Source organism: Giraffa tippelskirchi, chromosome 6 (assembly GCF_054371585.1).
Source record: "Giraffa tippelskirchi isolate mGirTip1 chromosome 6, T2T-mGirTip1v1.2.pri, whole genome shotgun sequence".
NCBI classification, from domain to species: domain Eukaryota; kingdom Metazoa; phylum Chordata; class Mammalia; order Artiodactyla; family Giraffidae; genus Giraffa; species Giraffa tippelskirchi.
Window position 1 is genome coordinate 76,248,761 of NC_137280.1, and position 19,908 is coordinate 76,268,668.

The following is a 19,908-nucleotide window of genomic DNA, read 5'->3' on the forward strand; positions in this document are numbered from 1 at the left end:
GCGCGTCGTGGGGACGGGGGCGAGAGGCGCCGGCGGGAGCGCGCCCGTCGCAAGATGGCGGCGGCCATGCCAGGCCCGGGAGCCGTGTGTGCGCAGCGGGCGGCGGCAGCGCGGCCCAGGCAGCAGGAGCGGCGGCTGCGCTAGCCCGGCCCTCGGCCCCTCTTTGTGGTCGCTACCTCCTCCTCTCCCGCCTCGCCCGGTATGGATCTGCCCGTGGGCCCGGGCGCGGCGGGGCCCAGCAACGTCCCGGCCTTCCTGACCAAGCTGTGGACTCTCGTGAGCGACCCGGACACGGACGCGCTCATCTGCTGGAGCCCGGTGAGGGGCTGGGCGCGCCGGGCCGGCGGGTGTGGGGGCGGGCAGCAGGGGGTTCGGGAAAGAGCGTCCGAGGCCTCCCCTCGGTGCTCGCTGCCCCGGTCTGGGCAGGAAGGGCCTCTCCTCGGTCTCTCCCCGAGTAACTGAGACGACGGCGGAAGCGCGCCTTGCTTGAGGGCAGCGCCCAGTTTCGTAGCGAGCGTGGTGGCCAGGTGACCCCGCAGCTTCTCAGATGAGTTACCAGGGTGGTGGGGTCGGCAGCTGTTGCGAGGAAATGAGGGCTTGGCACAAGTGTTGGAGGGCGTTGCCCTACTGGAAAAGGAAAGGGAGCGAAAAACAAAGCAAAACGTCCTAAAGTTGTGGTGGGTCTCGAACTCATGTCCTGATACCACAGCTGGGTTTCCCCAGAGCCACTTGGTTTTTCGTTTCTTCGGGGCCTCTTTATCCACGCCCCTGCCTCCAGTTGCCTGGCAGCAGGCTCGTCTCCATGGTCTGACCCTGCAGGCAGGACAGCTCCCCCGCTTGCAGAGGTAAAGCAGAGACTATCTGGAGTTGCGGCTGAGAATCTGCGTCCGGGCGGGGAAGGCCGGAGCCACAGCTACGGGCCCGCAGATGAGCGGCCTGGGCCGCCCTGGTTTGCCGAACCTCTTGGTGCCTCCGGACACACTTGCTCTTCTGAGGGCCCAGATGCTGGCTCTCCCAGACTCTCCTAAGTACTTCGCTTTCGCACTGTTAAGCTCTTAGAAAGGAGGAGCAGTCTGAGCTGAGGCGAGCCCAGAGCGGGAGGCCGGGTCCTCTGGTTCCTGGGCTGTTTGCTGAAGCTCTGCCTCAAAGTGGGTAAAGAAAGTCAGAATCATGCAGCGTCCTTGTGGGGGACACTTTGTGTTGGTCCCAGTAACACATCAGTGTGCCACGCTCCATCTCTATTGCCTGTTTCTGTAACTGTGCGCCGCGTTCCCCAGGAGGAGGCTGTGCTTCCTTCCCCACAGCCTGTCCTGTTACCACTATCCCCTTGTTCAACGCCCTAAGCTTTACTGACCCAAGGAAATGGCCCCATGTTTCTGTCTTTATTCTTCCTTTCTCTTCTTTTCCCTTCTCCTAAACTCCCAGGAAATACTCTTACCCAGGTTGGGGAGGAGCATCGGAGATCCTTTGGGATATTCTGAGCTTAATCTACTGGGATAATCGCCTCACCTCTTGATCTGCTCGATGTTTCTGCTTAAAGATTGTGAGGCAGCAGGCAAAGCCCTGCTGGCTGGCTCTCCAGGTCCCACTTCCTGTGTTCCAAGTGAGGCCTTAGAGCTGGAAAGCAGGACGGATCAAGCCTGCCACAGCCTCGCACACAGTGGCTGCACCACCCTCCAGCCCTGCTGGAACTTAAACTGGAGGGGGTGGGAGCAGCCGGCTGGAGCCCATGCATTTGACCCCCCTCCCTTCTGTTCTTAGGCCAACCAGGATGTGCTTGGTGCAGGATGCAGCGGGCAGGGGGCTGGTGCTGCCAGGCGGGACAGAAACTGAGCACTGGTTCAGCTGTGGGAGGAAGCCCTTTTCCCGGCTAGGCAGGGGCTGTGGAGCTGCCTGTCCCTGAGAAAGGAGATGGCCCTCTGCCTGAGGCCTCTGTCAGAAAGTCTGCTGGGGGAGACTTCTGCGGTCTTGAAGCCCGGAGTCGGCTTCCAGAGGCCTTGGAATGTCCTGGCATCTGTTCTCTTGGTGCCTCCCCTCCGGCTGGAACTTTTCTCCCCATTCTGCCCCAAGGACCCTGTGTTTGGCCCCAGAGACAAGGGAAAGGGGGCGGTGTGGGGGAGCTTTCCAGCCCCAGCAGCACTGTGCATCTTCCGCACAGTCTGAGGCCCTGCCCGGAGAGTCGTGTTGGTTTCCCCTTCCCTCCCAGACCTCTTGTCAGTTACCCTGCTCGGTGTGGAGCCACCACAGAATAGGCCAGGGCTGCGCCTCAGACAGCCCTGCAGGACCGAAGGCCCCACAATCTTGGGAAGGAACCTAGTGAGTGTGGCAGCTGCATCTATGGGATGCTCCGTGAATCAGGCCTGTCTGGCCTCAAGACAGGGTTAAGAGTGGTAGGTAGGAGGGTGTGTGCGTTGCTGAAGGAGGCTCTTCTTGTTAGGCTGTGGGCACTGTGAAGCCCTAAGAGCAAGGGCCTCCTTTGCCCAGCAGCTGGGTGTCGCCAAACCAGGCCCCATCCCAAGTGGCCAGTGTGAGCGCCTGCAGTCAGAGGGTCGCTCTGGAGGCCCTGGCTGGAGAGCAGCCTGCAGTCAGATTGCCAGCTCTCTGCGGGACTCCTCGAGGAGGGCCCCAGTCGCACCTGGCCACTCCGAAGTGGCCAATGATCGTTCCTGGGGCTCCCACAACAGGTGGGCCGCTCCTCCTCCCGGCCGGGAGCCAGGTGGGCCTCAGAAGGCCCTCCGCCCTGCCCTTGGGGGTTGGCAGTGGCCGAGAAAGGCTGGAGGAGTGCCTAGCATGCAGCACAGGCTGCAAGGGTCACCAGGGGCCTTGGAGGCTCCTGGTGCCCCCTGACTTGCCACCCAGGACCCGGGCAACCCTGTCCAGCCCTCCACATAGCAGGAGGCCCAGCCCCGGGGCATCAGTTCACCTCCTCCCACAGCACTGCGCAGAGGTGACAGCTGGCCTTTACAGACATGGAAACTGAGTCCCAGAGACACTAGGAAACACAGATGAAAAGCAGGAGGATGGCTGAACTGGACCCGGAGTCCCTGGTCTCTCACTGGTGTACCGCTGTGGCTCACGCCTGCCCTTGCTGCGTGCCGTGTCTCCTGGGTAGAGGGCAGCACAAGGCCCACACCGGTGGGGTCCCAGCTCTGGTTCTACCCCACCTGCTTTCTTAGCTGGGCCCCAGCTGTACTTGGTCTGATCAGTACTCACGTGTTCACAGAATTGTATTGAGTTTTTACATGAGAGTCCCCCTTTCCCCTTCCGTAGAGATACACAGATATATACGTGGACAGACAGACAGAGAAACAGACGAGCCAGGTAGAGATCTATACAGGACGGGCTCCCTGTCTGTCCCTCCTGCTGAGGTGGGCGGGGTGGGGGTATGAGGAGGAGGGGCACAGAGTCTCGGAAGGGGCTGGAGGGAGGTAGGTGGACACAGCGGACATGAGCCCACCTGGCTCCACAGGCTGTGTGTGCTCAGAGTTCTTTGTTAAGGAGAAGGAGGGATCGGGGGCTCACAGGATCCATCCTGGGAGGAGCAGTCATCCCCATCGGGTATCACAGGCTAGGGACCCACGTCTGCACCCCTGGCTGCAGGGTTTCCCTACCTGGGAGCGCTGGCAGCCGCCCCAGAGCCCCTCCCCCTGGGCCCGGCGGTGACTGAGTCAGCAGAGGCCCCTGCGTTCAGCTGGGCCTGGAGACCCGAGTGTGGGATGGCGGCCGGAGAGCTCGACCCTGAGTAAGACAGGGACGCAAGGGCGGTGCGAGCAGTCTCCTTCTTGGTTGAGGAGAAGACTGGGGCCAGGAAGGGGACCGAGAGCTGCTCTGTAGCCGTGTCCACACAGCACTAGTGTTCTCACCACACGTGGGTGCCCACCACGTGCCTGCTACTCCCAGAACACGTCACGCAGACCAGTCTCTTTGGCTGGAGGACTAAGGCGGGCCTTCTGTTCCGGGCAGGCTCTTGAAAAGTGCAGGTGGGCCACTGTGGAGTCACTGTGGTGGTTAATCCTGTTGACGTGGGGCCCTTGGAGAACCTGCTCACAGACAGAGACCCTCCATCTATAAAGATGTGCACATGTGCAGGACTTTGTATACGTTTCAGGGTGTTCACAATTCTGTAGGAAATAGGGCCACAGGCTCCAAATTTACAGCAAGACTGGATATTCACTAAGCCCTGCATTTCAGGGGCAAAGGCATTGCTCGCCTGCTAGCAGCTGGGCGTTGGCTTCTCCCTTCCCCTGCCATATGTCACATCACTAGTCCCTCTTGTGTCCAAGAGTAAGCCAAGACCTTCTGCAGGAATGACATGAGGTCAGCAGAGAAGGAGGGGCCTTGAAATCCTGAGGCAAGAGGGAAGAGGCGTTGGGTCCTGTGAGGGACTCACCAGCAGGCCTCCCAGGCTTCTAATAGCCCTTAAGGTTGGGCTGGCAGGACACACCCAATATGGACTCACCCTCCCACAGTGTTCAGGCCTGTTACATGAAAGGACGGGTGAGCCCTCGCTCCACGTGCCCAGGCTTTCTGTGTGGCAGTGTTCAAACCCTGAGAGCCTGGCCTTTGGTGAAGCTGAGGTGGCCAGAGTTAGCAGAACCTGGTACTAGTGAGGAGGAGCTACGCGAGAGGCCCCGTGGGTCTCGGCTAAATGCTGCCTCACCCGCCTGTGGGGTGAGACCTGGGCAACTGCCCTTCCAGAGAAAGAACAGCCACTAGGAGCTGTGCGGTGGGCACCCCAGGCTCGCCCAGGGCTGGCCGAGTCATCCGAGTCCTCACAGCCAGGGCGGAGGATCTGGTCTGAGAGTACAGAGCCTGGCGGGCGCATCAGAACAGCTGCGGCTTGAGGGCGCCGCTGGGTTAGCCGCAGAGAAAAGCTGCCCCGACGCGGTATGGACGAACTTCAAGACAAGCCTGAAAGGATCTGGCTGATCCCTTCCTTCAGAACTGAGGGTGCCGCACTCTTGAAAGGAGGACAACTGAACTCAGACATTCCTGTGTCTGGGATCCAGTTGAAACTAACAGATGGGCCACATTTGGAGAATGTCACCTGTAACAAAGAAGTTACAGTAACAGACCCAGGTGTGATGGAACTGAGTAGCAGGAACGTTAAAACAGTTATTAAAACGCTCTGTGTGCACAAGAATGTAGAGCGAAAACCTCAAGACCGAGAAGTAGAAGATATGAGAAGGAGGGCGGGTGAGCAGAAGGTCTCTGAACAAGTGTCCGCTGCAGAAGGATTGCCACAGGTTACCTCTAGGTTCACTCCCCGTTCAAAGAGGTGACCTGTAACCCCAGCTTCACTGGAGGCTAAACGCAGTGCCTTCCTGCCGAGAAGTCCTGGGGGGCGGGGGGGGAGCGGCTGTTGCACAGGGGAGACGCCAGACAGGCAGGCCTCCGCCAGCAGTGATGAGTCATGTTGACAGGTGTGCCCTGATGTGCCGTGATGGGCTGGGCACACCACCTCTGTGGTCTTCCTTATGTAACTTATGTAACCTCAACTCATCATGAGAGAAAAACATCAGATAGATCCAAATTGAGCAACATTCTACACAATACGAGCCCAGTCCTCAAAACCATCAAGGTCATCAGAAACCAGAGAAGTCTGAGAAATTGTTAGTCAAGCATGACATAAGCAGACATGAAGGTAATGTACTGTCTTGGATGATGTCCTGGAACAGTAGGAGGTTCGGTAAAAACTACGGAAATCTGAGAAAAATGAGGGCCTTGGTTAAGGATGAAGCATATCGATATGACATGTGGGGCAAATGCACTAGTGCAGGCTGTTAATAACAGGGAGAGCAGGTGTGGGACATACAGGAACTCTACTGTCTTAGCTTTTCAGTAAATCTAACATTCTAACATAAAAAGCTTGTTTTTATTAAGTCATTGAAACTTAATTAGAAACTACAGAAGAAAAGATCACTGAACAGTATGCTAGCAAAAGAAACTATCCACAGTGATCACAAAGAGGAAGAAAGACTGAGAAAAAAGTGAGCAGAGCCTCACAGGGTTAATACCACATGGGCTGACACACAGTTTAAGTTCCAGACTAAATGATGGAGGAAAATTTTGGAAATAACTGGTTTATTTATTTATTTTTAGAAAAAGCTAGACATTTTCCCGAATATTTTTTTTTTTGAAAACTGTAAACCCACAGATCTAAGAATTGCATTGACTCGCAAAGAAGATAAAAACACAAGAAAATATACCAATGCGTGTCACTATCAAAGTGTTGAAAACTAGTGTTGGAGATAAAATCTTAAAAGCAGCATGGAAAAAAAAGGAAATTGTATGTGGAAGAGCAGGACAAGAATGAGACTGACTTCCTGGTAGAGCTGGCGTAAGGCCTGGGCTGGAAGGAACCTTGTAAGTGGAAGTCTGGTCAATACTCAAGACCTGATGTAACTCACATTGACAGTTTTCTCAGTGGAGGCAGAAGAAGCATAATGGTGTATTGGGTGCCCTGGTCAGGCAATATGGCATAAAAGACATCAAGATTGGAAAGTAAAAATTAAAACTCTATATTCATAGAAAGCCTCATTATTTACTTAGAAAATCCCAAAGAATCTACAAAAATGTTATTAAAACTAATGAGTGAATTTAGTGAGGTCATAGGCTTCAACACCAGTATACAGAAATTAATTGTTTCTACATACTAGTAATGAGCTGTTGACAGTGGAAATACAGTGCTCTAAACACTACAGAATATGTATGTACTGGTTATATTATCTATGGCTATGTAACCAGGCACCTCCAAACTAACTGCCTAAAACAGCTCAGGCTCAGTGGCACCTGCCTCTGCCATCATGACTCGTGACCGCGCAGCCTCCGTAGGAGCCTTGCTTTCTTTCTCATCTTCCATCTGAGAATCTCCATCTGCTGTGCCAACATTCCCCATCCTTCCACCAAACGCTTCCTGTCTGAGAGATCCACCTAAAGTCATGCCAAAAGGGAAATAAGAACTGCTTCTAAGCTTCCACATGAAAGTTAAAAAAAAAAAGAGCAGAGTAAAACCAAAGCAGGCAGAAGGAAGAGAATAATACAGACAAGAAAAACCAATGAAACTGAAAACAGTAAAACATGATAAATGAGTTTAATAGCTGAATCTTTGAAAAAGTTGGTAACTTGTAGCATGACAAAAGAAGAAAAGATGTAAATTCCTAATAGGATGACCATCAGAAGGTTTATCACAACAGACAGCACAGGCAGTAAGAGGATAATAAGGAAGTACAACAGAGAACTCCATGTAAATTTAATGAACCAATTCCTTGAAAAGCACAAACTGTCAAAAATCACCCAGGGTGAGACAGATAACTTATTAGTCTTGAGTCTATTAAAGAAGTAGAATTCCTAGAATTATGAACCTTTCTAAAAAGAAATTTTTAGATCAAAATAACTAGACTGAAACTGTCCCAAGAAAATTACAGACCAATATCCTATATAAAACTTTCAGTGCAGTCACTCAGTTCATTTCAGTTGTTCAGTCGTGTCTGACTCTTTGTGATCCCCAAAACTGCAACACGCCAGGCTTCCCTGTCCATAACTAACTCCTGGAGCTTACTCAAACTCCTGTCCATCGAGTCGGTGATGCCATCCAACTATCTCATCCTTTCTCATCCCCTTCTCCTGCCTTCAATCTTTCCCCGAATCAGGGTCTTTTCCAATGAGTCAGTTCGTTGCATCAGGTGGCCAAAGTATTGGAGCTTCAGCTTCAGCATCAGTTCTTCCAATAAATATTCAGGACTGATTTCCTTTAGGATTGACTGGTTGGATCTTGCAGTCCAAGGGACTCTCAAGAGTCTTCTCCAACACCACAGTTCAAAAGCATCAATTCTTCCATGCTCAGCTTTCTTTATGGTCCAACTCACATCCATATGTGAACGTGACTACTGAAAAAACCGTAGCCTTGACTAGATGGACCCTTGATGGCAAAGTAACGTCTCTGCTTTTTAATATGCTGTCTAGGTTGGTCATAACTTTTCTTCCAAGGAGCAAGCGTCTTTTAATTTCATGGCTGCAGTCACCATCTGCAGTGATTTTGGAGCCCAAGAAAATAAAGTCTGTCATTGTTTCCGTTGTTTTCCCGTCTATTTGCCGTGAACTGATGGGACCGGATGCCATGATCTTAGTTTTCTGAATGTTGAATTTTAACCCAGCTTTTTCACTCTCCTCTTTCACTTTCATCTAGAGGCTCTTTAGTTCCTCTTCGCTTTTTGCCATAAGGGTAGTGTCATCTGCATATCTGAGGTTATTGATATTTCTCCCAGCAGTCTTGATTCCAGCTTGTGCTTCATCTAGCCTGACATTTTGGATGATGTACTCTGCATAGAAGTTAAATAAGCAGAGTGACAGTATACAGCCTTGACATACATCTTTCCCAATTTGGAACCAGTCTGTTGTTTCATGTCGGATTCCAGCTGTTGCTTCTTGACCTGCATACAGATTTCTCAGGAGGCAGGTCAGGTGGTCTGGTATTCCCATCTCTTTAAGAATTTTCCAGTTTGTTTTGATCCACACAGTCAAAGGCTTAGCCTAGTCAGTGAAGCAGAAGTAGATGTTTTTCTGGAATTCTCTTGCTTTTTCTGTGATCCAACAGATGTTGACAATTTGATCTCTGGTTCCCCTGCCTTTTCTAAATCCAGCTTGAACATCTGGAAGTGCTTGGTTCACGTACTGTTGAACTCTGCTTGAAGAATTTTGAACATTACTTTGCTAGCATGTGAGATGAGTGCAACTGTGTGGTAATTTAAACATTCTTTGGCACTGCCTTTCTTTGGGATTGGAGTGAAAGGCGGGACTTTCCCAGTCCTGTGGCCACTAGTGAGTTTTCCAAATTTGCTGGCATATTGACTGCAGCACTTTCACAGCATCATCTTTTAGGGTTTGAAATAACTCAACTGGAATTCCATCATCCCCACTAGCTTTGTTCATAGTGATGCTTCCTAAGGCCCACTTGATCACATTCCAGGATGTCTGGCTCTAGGTGAGTGATCACACCATCGTGATTATCTGGGTCATGAAGATCTTTTTTGTATAGTTCTATGAATTCTTGCCACCTCTTCTTAATATTTTCTGCTTCTGTTAGGTCCATACCATTTCTGTTCTTTATTGTGCCCATCTTTGCATGAAATGTTCCCTTGGTATCTCTGATTTTCTTGAAGAGATCTCCAGTCTTTCCCATTCTGTTGTTTTCCTCTATTTCTTTGCATTGAACACTGAGGAAGGGTTTCTCATCTCTCCTTGCTATTCTTTGGAACTCTGCATTCAGATGGGGATATCTTTCCTTTTCTCCTTTGCCTTTCACTTCTCTTCTTTTCTCAGCTATTTGTAAGGCCTCCTCAGACAACCATCTTGCCTTTTTGCATTTCTTTTTCTTGGAGATGGTCTTGATCACTGCCTCTTACAATATCACGAAACTGTCCATAAGTCCTCAGGCACTCTGTCTATCAGATCTAATCTCTTGAAGTTATTTGTCACTTCCACTGTATAATCTTAAGGGATTTGATTTAGGTCATATCTGAATGGTCTAGTGGTTTTCTCCACTTTCTTCAATTTAAGTCTGAATTTTGCAACAAGCAGTTCATGATCTGAGCCACAGTCAGCTCCCAGTCTTGTTTTTGCTGACTGTATAGAGCTTCTCCATCTTTGGCTGCAAAGAATATGATCAGTCTGATTTCAATATTGACCATCTGGTGATGTCCATGTGTAGAGTCTTCTCTTGTGTTGTTGGAAGAGGGTGTTTGGTCTGACCAGTGCATTCTCTTGGCAAAACTCTGTTAGCCCTTGCCCTGTTTCTTTCTGTGCTCCAAGGCCAAACTTGCCTGTTACTCCAGGTATCTCTTGACTTCCTACTTTTGCATTCCAGTCCCCTATGATGAAAAGGACACCTTTTTTTTGTGTTAGTTCTAGAAGGTTTGTAGGTAATCATAGAACTATTCAACTTCAGCTTGTTTGGCATTTAGTGGCTGGGGCATAGACTTGGATTACTGTGATATTGAATGGTTTGCCTTGGAAACGAACAGAAATCATTCTTTCATTTTTGAGATTGCACCCAAGTACTGCATTTCAGACTCTTGTTGGCTGTGAGGGCTGCTCCATTTCTTCTAAGGGATTCTTGCCCACAGTAGTAGATATAATGGTCATCTGAATTAAATTCACCCATTCCAGTCCATTTTAGTTCACCGGTTCCTAAAATGTGTGTTCACCAGTGTTCGCTCTTGCCATCTCCTGTTTGACCACTTACAATTTCCCTTGATTCAGGGACCTAACATTCCAGGTTCCTATGCAATATTGTTCTTTACAGCATCAGGCTTTACTTCCATCACCAGTCACGCCCAGACTTGACTTCTATCACCAGTCAACGTCCACAGCTGGGCGTTGTTTTTGCTTTGGCTCCATCTCTTCATTCTCTGGAGTTATTTCTCCACTCTTCTCCAGTAGCATATTGGGCACCTTCCAACATGGGGAGTTCATCTTTCAGTGTCGTATCTTTTTGCCTATTCATACTGTTCATAGGGTTCTCAAGGCAAGAATAAAACTAGCAAATCAAATTTGGCAGTACATAAAAAGACTAACGTCACAGCAAATGGGATTTATCTCAGCAATGTATGGATGGTTCAGGATTTTTAAATCAGTATAACCCAGCATGTTAACAATCTAAAGAAAAACCACACAATCATATTATTTGTTTCAGAAAAAGCATTTGACAAAATTTGATGTTCGTGATATTAAAGAAAAAAAAATCACTCAGGAAACTAGGAATAGCAGGGACCTTCTTCAGCCTGATACAAAAACAAAAAATGTACACCTAACATCATACTTATTGGTAAGCTACTGAATGCTTTCCCCATAAGATCAGAACAAGGCATAAAATCTGTTTTCACCAGTGCTATCTGATTTTGTACTGGAAGTCCTACCCAGTACCTTAAGACAAGAAAAAGAAATTAAGGCTAACTAGGGTGAGGGTGATCAAAGCCCCAGTATTCTGAGCCTGCCATGCCTGGGTAGAGACTCCATTCTGTAAGTGAGGGCAGAATAGAGAAGGGGACCCTCAACCTTTGAGTTGGGCAAGATGAGAGATGCTGGTAGCCTGCCCCCTCACCCTCTCAGGAGGATACAGAAAGTGCTGGTTGTACACTGAGGGGTGAGAAATCCCCACCTTCTAGGCCAGAGCCTCCCAGAGTGTGGCATCAATCCAGGTGGACTCTGTGAGGAGGAAGAGGAAGGAGGTTGTGGCCAAAAATGCCATAGTTCACTGTTTCTGTTGAGTTTTAGATTTTCTTGAATAAGTGTTTCTTCATTTGTTATATGCCTTCAGGACAATTTCCAGAGACTTTAGATGACTTAAGCTTTGTTTATCCTGAGAGTGGTTCACAGTATCTCCTTAGCTGCCTTCCCAGGCATCTTCAGAGAATAGTTTTGCTGGATACAGAATTCTTAGCTGAAAGAAAAAGGCTTTTTAAATCTTTCAGCACTTTTGGCATGTCATCCCACTGGCTTCTGGCCTGCATGGTTTCTCATGACAAATGAGCTGTTATTCAGTTCAGTTCAGTCGCTCAGTCGTGTCCGACTCTTTGTGACTCTATGGAGTGCACACGCTAGGCCTCCCTGTCCATCACCAACTCCCAGAGCCTGCTTAAACTCATGTCCATCAAGTCGGTGATGCCATCCAACCATCTCATCCTCTGTTGTCCCCTTCTCCTCCCGTCCTCAATCTTTCCCAGCATCAGGGTCTTTTCTAATGAGTGTGACCACAGTATTGGAACTTCAGCTTCACCATCAGTCCTTCCAGTGGATATTCAGGAGCTGTTATTAGGGATTTCTTATGTGTGATGAGTTGGTTCTAACTGCTCTAAAGATTTTTCCTTGGTCTTTTGATTATGGATATCTAGATGTGAATCTCTTTGAGTTTATCCTTCTTGGAATTTGTTTAGCTTGCCAGATATTTTTCATCAAATTTGGGGAGTTTGGGTCATTATTTCTGTAGATATTCTTTCCGCCCCTTTCCTTTATGCGTGTGTTGGTCTCTGCTGGTGTCCCTTGTGTCACTCTCTTCATTCTCTTCTCTTTCTGATCTCAGTTGACGATACCCCTTCACATTTGCTGGTTCCCACGTTATTCCTGCCCAGATCTGCTCTTGAGCCCCTCAGGGAATTTTAAATCCAATTTGTTACACTTTTCGACTCCAGGACTTTTCATATTTGTAACTTCTGTCTTTATTATATTTTCTTCTAAGAGGTATCATTCTTATGCTTTTCTTTATTTCTTTAGATGCTTTTTTATTTCTTTTATTTTGTTCTTTGAACATATTTCAAATACTTGAATTTAAAGTCTTCATCTAGTAAGTCCAATATCTGAGCTTCCTTAGGGACAGTTTCTTTTGATTGCTTGTTTCCCTGTGTGTGGATCATACCTTATTTCTTTGCGTGTCTCATAATTTTTTGTTGAACATTAGGTTTTCCATTAATATGATGTGGCATCTGTTAAACTCAGTATCGTATTTTCCCCGCCCTCCAGGATCTGTTGCAGTTTCCTGTCGTTGCTGTTCGTTTGTTTAGTGGCTTTTCTAAATTAATTCTAGGCAATTTGTCTTCTCTGCTGTGTGTGATGACTGATGTGTCTACCCAGTGAGCTCGGTGGTCAGGCAGTGCCGGGAGCAGGAGTGTTCTTTAGTGCCTGGAACCAATAAATCTCCCAGTCTCTGCAGCAGACTCTGTGTGCTGGGTGTGCCTTCAGCTCCCAGCCACGTCGTTGGCACCCTGACTTTCTCCTCAGCTTCCTGCTTACACAGAGCCTTCTTGGACCTCTCCCGGACATGCACAGGTGACTTCTGGATGCCAGGAATATTCTGGAGCTTTTCAAAGCTCTTCTTGATATCTCGTTTCTTAGCTCTTTTACATTTTCTGGCTGGCCAGTTTTCTCCATCTGTGGTCCACTGTGTTCGGCGTGATGAGTTTTTTTTTTCGTCATGAGTTTAAAATTTCCTCTTGATGCTTTCAGCAAACATCTCTAGGGCAAAGGCTTTTTCTGCTGAGAGCTTCAGCATAAAAGGTCAAATCAAAAACAGCCTTGGAGGTGGAGCCTTCCAGGGAGACACTGTGCGGGCCTTGAATGAGCCCCAGCCCCATGGCTGCCAGAACATTTGTTCCACCATGATTTGAGCTGTTAGCTTTCTCAGCTACAGGAGAGGAGGTAGGGACATGGCAAGTTAGAATGCCACAGTTCTCGGATCTTACTGAGATTCAACCATTTCTTGAATAAATTCTCCTCATGGGTCATTTTCAGAGTTCTGAGGAAGTTGACTCGAACATTGTTTGCTGGTATTCTTATTGTGTCTATGGAGGAGAAAAGCTGTAGGAGGTCCCTTTTCCACCCTTCCCCTCAGCTCACACACTTTCATCGTTCTTTCCGCATGTGTGTCCGTGTTGACACCATGGGGACCTTCCTGCTCCTCCCCCTACCCCATCCCACACCCCAGCAGGACCTGTGCCCAGCCCGCTCAGCCACGGCCCTCCTGGGAGCTTTTGGACCGAGGTCTGGACGGACATGGAGGAGCAGCATAGCGGGTTTTCCATCTTGTTCTCATCTCAGTTGCCAGAAGAAGAAGCACCAAGCTTCAGTTCTGAGCACAGTTGTGTTGTCTTCCTCCCAAGGACCTGAAATTAGGTCCCGTCTCCTTGGCTGCCTCCATTTGGGGTCTTAGCTGTTCATAGGAGAAAACTGCTGATTAGAGCTGACATGGGGCCCCTCAGGGAAGGGCCCGCAGTGCTGAGGTGTGACCCAGCGGGCTTCTGGCAGGGATGTGGGATCCCAGGTGAAAACTGTCTCACCCAGCCCAGCGTGTGGGGTGCAGCCCCTGCATGAGGGGCTGTGGTGACCCCCACGTCTCCCGGCAGAGCGGGAACAGCTTCCACGTGCTGGACCAGGGCCAGTTTGCCAAGGAGGTGCTGCCCAAGTACTTCAAACACAGCAACATGGCTAGCTTCGTGCGGCAGCTCAACATGTGTGAGTGTACTGCCTTGGCCCTGCATACAGCCCCGCGCATCCCGGAGCCCACGCACCTGAAGGGGAAGGGGTGTCTCAGGGTGTCTCCCTGAGACTAAGACTACCCAGCCACTGCAGGCAGGGCTTCTGGGAGGGCAGTGCTGGGCATTCCCTGAGCCAGGCCCCGCCCGCCGCAGCCTCCCTCTGTCCTCCCCAGGGCAGGGGCCTCACTGGAGTGAGGGGTAAGACCCCAGCCCTGAGGCAGCACTGCTCCGACCCCATTGTACGCAGATGGCTTCCGGAAGGTGGTCCACATTGAGCAGGGTGGCCTGGTCAAGCCAGAGAGGGACGACACCGAGTTCCAGCACCCATGCTTCCTGCGAGGCCAGGAGCAGCTCCTCGAGAACATCAAGAGGAAAGTGACCAGCGTGAGTAGCTGTTCTCCCCCCACGGTCTCGGATCTCCGCCCAGGCCGCCGGCAAGAGCAGCGTCCACTCGCTGGCCTGGCTGTGCCAAGCCTGCTTCCTGCCGGCCGTCCCCCATCGGCCACCCCAGCGAAGGCCCCTCCACCCCAGCAGCCCCTCGGCCCTTTCTGCTGTATCCTGCCCCGCCCCCAGGCCATCTCAGTGACTGCTCCCCCGGGGACCCAGGTGTCCACCCTGCGGAGCGAGGACATAAAGATTCGCCAGGACAGCGTCACCAAGCTGCTGACCGACGTGCAGCTGATGAAGGGGAAGCAGGAGAGCATGGACTCCAAGCTGCTGGCCATGAAGCAGTAGGTCCTGGGACGCTGTGGGAGCAGGGAGTGCCTCATGTGGGATGGTGGGGTTACCGCGGGGGATCCGGTCTGGGGGGAGCCTAAAGCTGGTTCTGTTGTGACTAGACCTGCCCAGGGAAAAGGGTTCCAGAAAGAACTTCCTGCCGAGCAATGGCAGTGGGGGCGTGAGAGGCCTCCTGCAGAGTGACAGTGGAGGCTGTGGTGCTGGCAAGGCCACTCCCCCAGCCCTGGTCCTGCGGGCTCTGGGCCTTCCATTCCCGGGCCGGGGCCACGTCTGGACTTCACAGCTTCCTGGCCCTTGCCAGGCTGGACTCATTTCCTGGGAGGTGGGGTCAGATGTGGTCCTGTGGTCGCCAGAAGAGCTGGGCCTGAGCTGGGTCGCCAGCTGTGCCCTCGGGCTCCTCACGCTGCCCGCACATGCGCCTGGCGCCAGTCAGCATGTGTCACCTCTCGGGAGGCCTGGTGCAGGAGGCACTGCGGGTTCTTTCTGGAACCCCTCTCCCTGGGGCACATCTGGTCACCACAGAACCAGCTTTAGGCTCCCCTACCCCCACCACCAGGACCCCCATAGCGGCCAGTTTAGATCTCCTCCTCTGTACTTGGGGCCCTCAAGCACCCTAGCCCGGGGTGGCCTCAAAGCCACTCGGTGGGCAGGCTGTTGCACCCCCAGACCATGGAGGAGGCTCCTAGTCCCTGCCTAACTACTCATGTCAGGGCCCAACAGGAGTGCACGGCTGGCTGGTATTCAGAGGTAGGATCAGGCGACCTTGGCCTTCAGGACAGGGACGCCTCTTACAGTGAGGGTAGGAGGGTCTGTCACCTGTCAAGAGGACATACTGGTGCTGAGCAGGGCGTGGGCTGCTCCAGTGGCCGTTGGCACTCTTTAAGGCCTCTTCTGAGCCCCTAAAGGCACAGGAGAACCCCCGCTTGCAGCCCTGTGGCCTGAGAGCTGCATTGCCTCCATCCCCTGGACCCCCATCCTCGGTCCAGGCAGAGAGCTCGGAGGCTCTGCCACCTTGACCGTGACCGAGAGGGCCCTGGGGTCTTGGCCTGGCCCCTGGCCTGTGGGTAGGCACGCAGTGGAGCAGGATGTCCCGGGGCTCCTGCCGCCCGCTGACCATGCCTGGTCTGCTGCAGCGAGAACGAGGCCCTGTGGCGAGAGGTGGCCAGCCTGCGGCAGAAGCACGCCCAGCAACAGAAAGTCGTCAACAAGGTGTGCGCCGGGCCGGCGGGGAGGGGGACCCTGTCCGCACCGGGCTGACCTTCTCTCCCCCTGCAGCTCATCCAGTTCCTCATCTCGCTGGTGCAGTCAAACCGGATCCTCGGGGTGAAGAGAAAGATGTGAGGCACAGGGCTCGCCCGTCTCCCGGGGGCTGCGACCCGGGGGCCGTGAGGCCGGGCCACTGCTCACCCGCCCCTCCCCACAGCCCGCTGATGCTGAACGATGGCGGCCCCGCGCACCCCATGCCCAAGTACAGCCGGCAGTACTCGCTGGAGCACATCCACGGCCCGGGCCCCTACCCGGTGAGCTCTGGGCGCCTGGGGTGGGGGTGGGGGCACAGCTGGCACCACCCATGCTCACCTCCCTTCGGTGGCAGGCCCCCTCCCCAGCCTACAGCGGCTCCAGCCTCTACTCCCCAGACGCTGTCGCCAGCTCCGGACCCATCATCTCCGACATCACCGAACTGGCCCCCGGCAGCCCCTTGGCATCTGCGGGCAGGAGTGTAGATGAGAGGTGCGGCTCAGCGCCTTCCCTGCAGGCAGGAGTGGGTGGGGCTGGCAGAGGCGCCCGCTGACGTGTGTGCCCCACGGGCAGGCCCCTGTCCAGCAGCCCCCTGGTTCGCGTCAAGGAGGAGCCTCCAAGCCCGCCACGGAGCCCCCGGGCAGAGGATGCCAGCCCTGGCCGACCGTCCTCCATGGTGGAGACGCCCCTGTCCCCGACCACCCTCATTGACTCCATCCTCCGGGAGAGTGAGCCCATGCCCGCCACCTCCACCACCCCCCTCTTGGACACCGGGGGCCATCCCCCCTCTCCCCTGCCCGCCTCAGCCCCCGAGAAGTGCCTCAGCGTCGCCTGCCTGGACAAGTGAGTGCCTTCCACGCGCCCTGCTGTCTCTGGAAGCACAGCAGGCCTCTGACGAGGACAGTGCAGGGCTGGACATGCGTGCCCGCAGGCCCTCGACACGGAGGGGGAGCTGGCCGACCTGGCTCAGAGCACAGAGCTGGGGAGGGAGACCTGCCAGCCCGGGGGTCCCGCAGCGCCTGCCCCGTGGGAGCCAGGCGCGTGCCGGGTGCACCTGCCCCAAGCCGCCCTCCTCAGGCTGCCTAGTCTGTGTCTGTCCTGCCGCCCCAGAGGTGGGCGAGCAGGGTGGGGGCTTGGAGGCCGCCTGGCCCCCACCGGCAGTGGGGGGCTCTTGTCTTTCTATCTTGCAGTTTGGCTCGCACTCCAAAGATGTCTGGGGTCGCCCGCCTCTTCCCCTGCCCCTCCTCCTTTCTGCATGGCCGAGTCCACCCAGGGTTAGCGCTGTCCCACTGGGGCGGGAGGAGGGCTCCGCCAGAGCTCGGGCCCTTCCCCAGCCTCAGAGCAGACCCCTGCCCGGCCTGCTGAGAGACTCCCCCCACCCCTCCTCTGGGGCCCGAGGTGGTGCCCCGAGTCACTGGCTGGCCAGCCTCACAAGGGCAGGCCCAGTCTCTCTCCTGGCGCGCTGGGGGAGGCTGGCCCCACCCTGCCAAGCACAGCTTCCCCCTCCTGTTGTCCTCCAGTGCGAAGGGCAAGCGTGGCTGAACCCCAAAAGCTGGGCCCCCAGCCCTCCTGAGCACTGCATTCCTCAGCCCCCTGCCGTCTTGGCCGGCCCAGCCTGCTGTACTGCCAGAGGCCTCAAGGGGCCTCGCTGTGAGGGGGGAGCCTGAGCCACCACCCCGGTGGCCAAGCGTCCCAGCCCCACCGGGCCCAGATGGGCTGTGCGGTGGGGCCCACTTCAGGGCCTCCTGTGAGCCTGAGCGGGGCGGGCTGGCAGCCAGGCGCAAGGGCCAGCAGGATCGTACCTGGGGGTGCCTGGACGCCACATCACCCGCTCCCCTCCTTCTGGCCAGGACTGAGCTCAGCGACCACCTGGACGCTATGGACTCCAACCTGGACAATCTGCAGACCATGCTGACGAGCCACGGCTTCAGCGTGGACACCAGCACCCTGCTGGACGTGAGTCCCGGCCCTGCCTGCCCTGCGCCCTGCCCGCCCCACTCCCAGGGCAGTCTGACCGTCCCCCCTTCCCTGCAGCTGTTCAGCCCCTCGGTGACGGTGCCTGACATGAGCCTGCCCGACCTTGACAGCAGCCTGGCCAGCGTGCGTAGGCAGGGCGGGCGGGGGGGGTCGCGGGGGGACGGGCCATGCGGGAGCCCTCACCGTGCTCCCTCATGCTGCCCTGCCAGATCCAGGAGCTCCTCTCTCCCCAGGAGCCCCCCAGACCTCTGGAGGCAGAGAAAAGCAGCCCAGACTCAGGTGAACCGAGCCCCCCGCCCCACCCCACCCCGGTGCCCTGACCCAGTCCCACCCCCCACCTGCCCCCCACCTGCCAGCACCCTGACCCAGTCCCACCCCTAGGGAAGCAGCTGGTTCACTACACCGCCCAGCCCCTGCTGCTGCTGGACCCGGGCCCCGTGGACGTGGGGAGCAGCGACCTGCCGGTGCTCTTCGAGCTGGGGGAGGGCTCCTACTTCTCCGAGGGAGACGACTACTCGGATGACCCCACCATCTCCCTGCTGACAGGCTCAGAGCCCCCCAAAGCCAAGGACCCCACTGTCTCTTAGAAGCCCCAGGAGGAGAGCCGGCCTTGGGCAGGGCTCGTGTTGGGGAGCTAGACTACCCTGGCTGGCAGGGAGGCATGGACCCTGGCCAGCACCGAGGGCGTAGCCCTGTGAGCCACGGCTTGCCTGGGCTTCACGGCCACACTCAGACTGACCAGGACGCAGGTGTTCACAGAATTGTATTTTGGATTTTTACACGAGAGTCCCCCTTTCCCCTTCCATAGAGATATACAGATATATACATGGACGGACAGACCGATGAGCCAGGCAGAGATTTATAAACAACGAGCTCTGTGTGTGGTCTCCCTGTCTGTTTCTCCTGCTGGAGTGCTGGGGGGTGGGGGGAGCATGATGCTGAGGGGCACAGGGTCTCGAAAGGGGCTGGAGGGAGGCAGGTGGACCCAGCACGCCAGAGCCTGCTGGCTCCCCTGGGCCGCATGTGCTCAAGAGTTCTTTATGAAGGGACCAGGACGGGATCAGCATGACCCACAGGATCCCTGTGGCCAGGTCCACACTAAAGGACCAGGTGGGACACAGGTGGGTGCATCAGCTCAGCACTGTGGGTCTGGAGTGAAAGCAGCAGACCCACCTCCTGAGTCAGGCAGCCAGGGGTGCAGAGGTGCACATGATGTAGGAGCCCACGCAGTGCCCCGCACCCCCAGCTCAGCCCTGCTCACCGTCCTTGCCAATGAGGAAGGCCCAGGGTGGTGGCTGCCTGGGAAGCAGGGGTCAGGGACAGGCTGCCTATACCCCCCTGGAGACCAAACAGGGCCCAGCCCCCCAGCCTCCCTCTCCCAGACAACCACCATGGGCTGGAGCGGCTTCTGGTTGGGGCAGGGGCAGCACAACTGGGTCCGCTGCCCAGGCACCACCTCGGGCACCCATCTTATTGGGCCACGGCTGCCTGTCAGGGCACACCTGCCTGGCACAGCCTCAGGCTTTCCAACCCAGGCAGCAGAGCCACTAGAGGGGGGAACAGCCTAGGGTTGCCCCTGCCTCGCTGCCAAGTTCTTGAGCGGTAGGCTCTGGGACCGAGGTATCCCAAGGGCCACACCCAACTGCCTGGTGTGGACCGTCCAGCCAAGGGCCTGGAAAATGGGGACACCCCAGTGTCAGGCCAGCCACTGCCCCTTGGGGGCAGAGAGGAGGCCCTCAGTGAGGGCTGCGCCAGACCACCTGCATCATCCAAGTGGCCCTGTGCCCAGGTGAGCACCCCAGCACTGGTCTGTCCACGGGGGCCTGTATGCGCAGCCTCTTTGACCTCTGCAACCTTGCCTTGGAGTCTCTGCTGCCCGTCAAGTTTGCCTGATCTCGACCCTCTTCCATACTGTGGCCTCTGGCCT

General features: G+C 54.5%; 1 protein-coding gene across 26 annotated transcripts; it reads left to right on the plus strand.

Annotated features, from left to right (window-relative positions):
- The first annotated feature begins 28 nt into the window (after positions 1–28).
- HSF1 (heat shock transcription factor 1) lies at positions 29–18,861 on the plus strand. Of its 26 annotated transcripts, none has more exons than XM_081497279.1 (15): positions 29–318; positions 3,271–3,321; positions 13,896–14,004; positions 14,275–14,411; positions 14,601–14,758; positions 15,899–15,974; positions 16,041–16,102; positions 16,189–16,285; positions 16,360–16,496; positions 16,578–16,847; positions 17,195–17,278; positions 17,855–17,960; positions 18,039–18,104; positions 18,191–18,260; positions 18,363–18,861. In XM_081497279.1, the coding sequence occupies exons 1-15, from the start codon at positions 202–204 to the stop codon at positions 18,566–18,568; spliced, it is 1,746 nt and encodes a 581-aa protein (XP_081353405.1). In that variant the 5' UTR covers positions 29–201; the 3' UTR covers positions 18,569–18,861. The 26 variants fall into 26 exon arrangements, with proteins under 26 accessions (XP_081353405.1, XP_081353406.1, XP_081353413.1 ...); XM_081497280.1 differs by having other exon boundaries at positions 14,634–14,758; XM_081497287.1 differs by having other exon boundaries at positions 14,634–14,758; positions 18,371–18,861.
- The last annotated feature ends 1,047 nt before the right edge of the window (positions 18,862–19,908 follow it).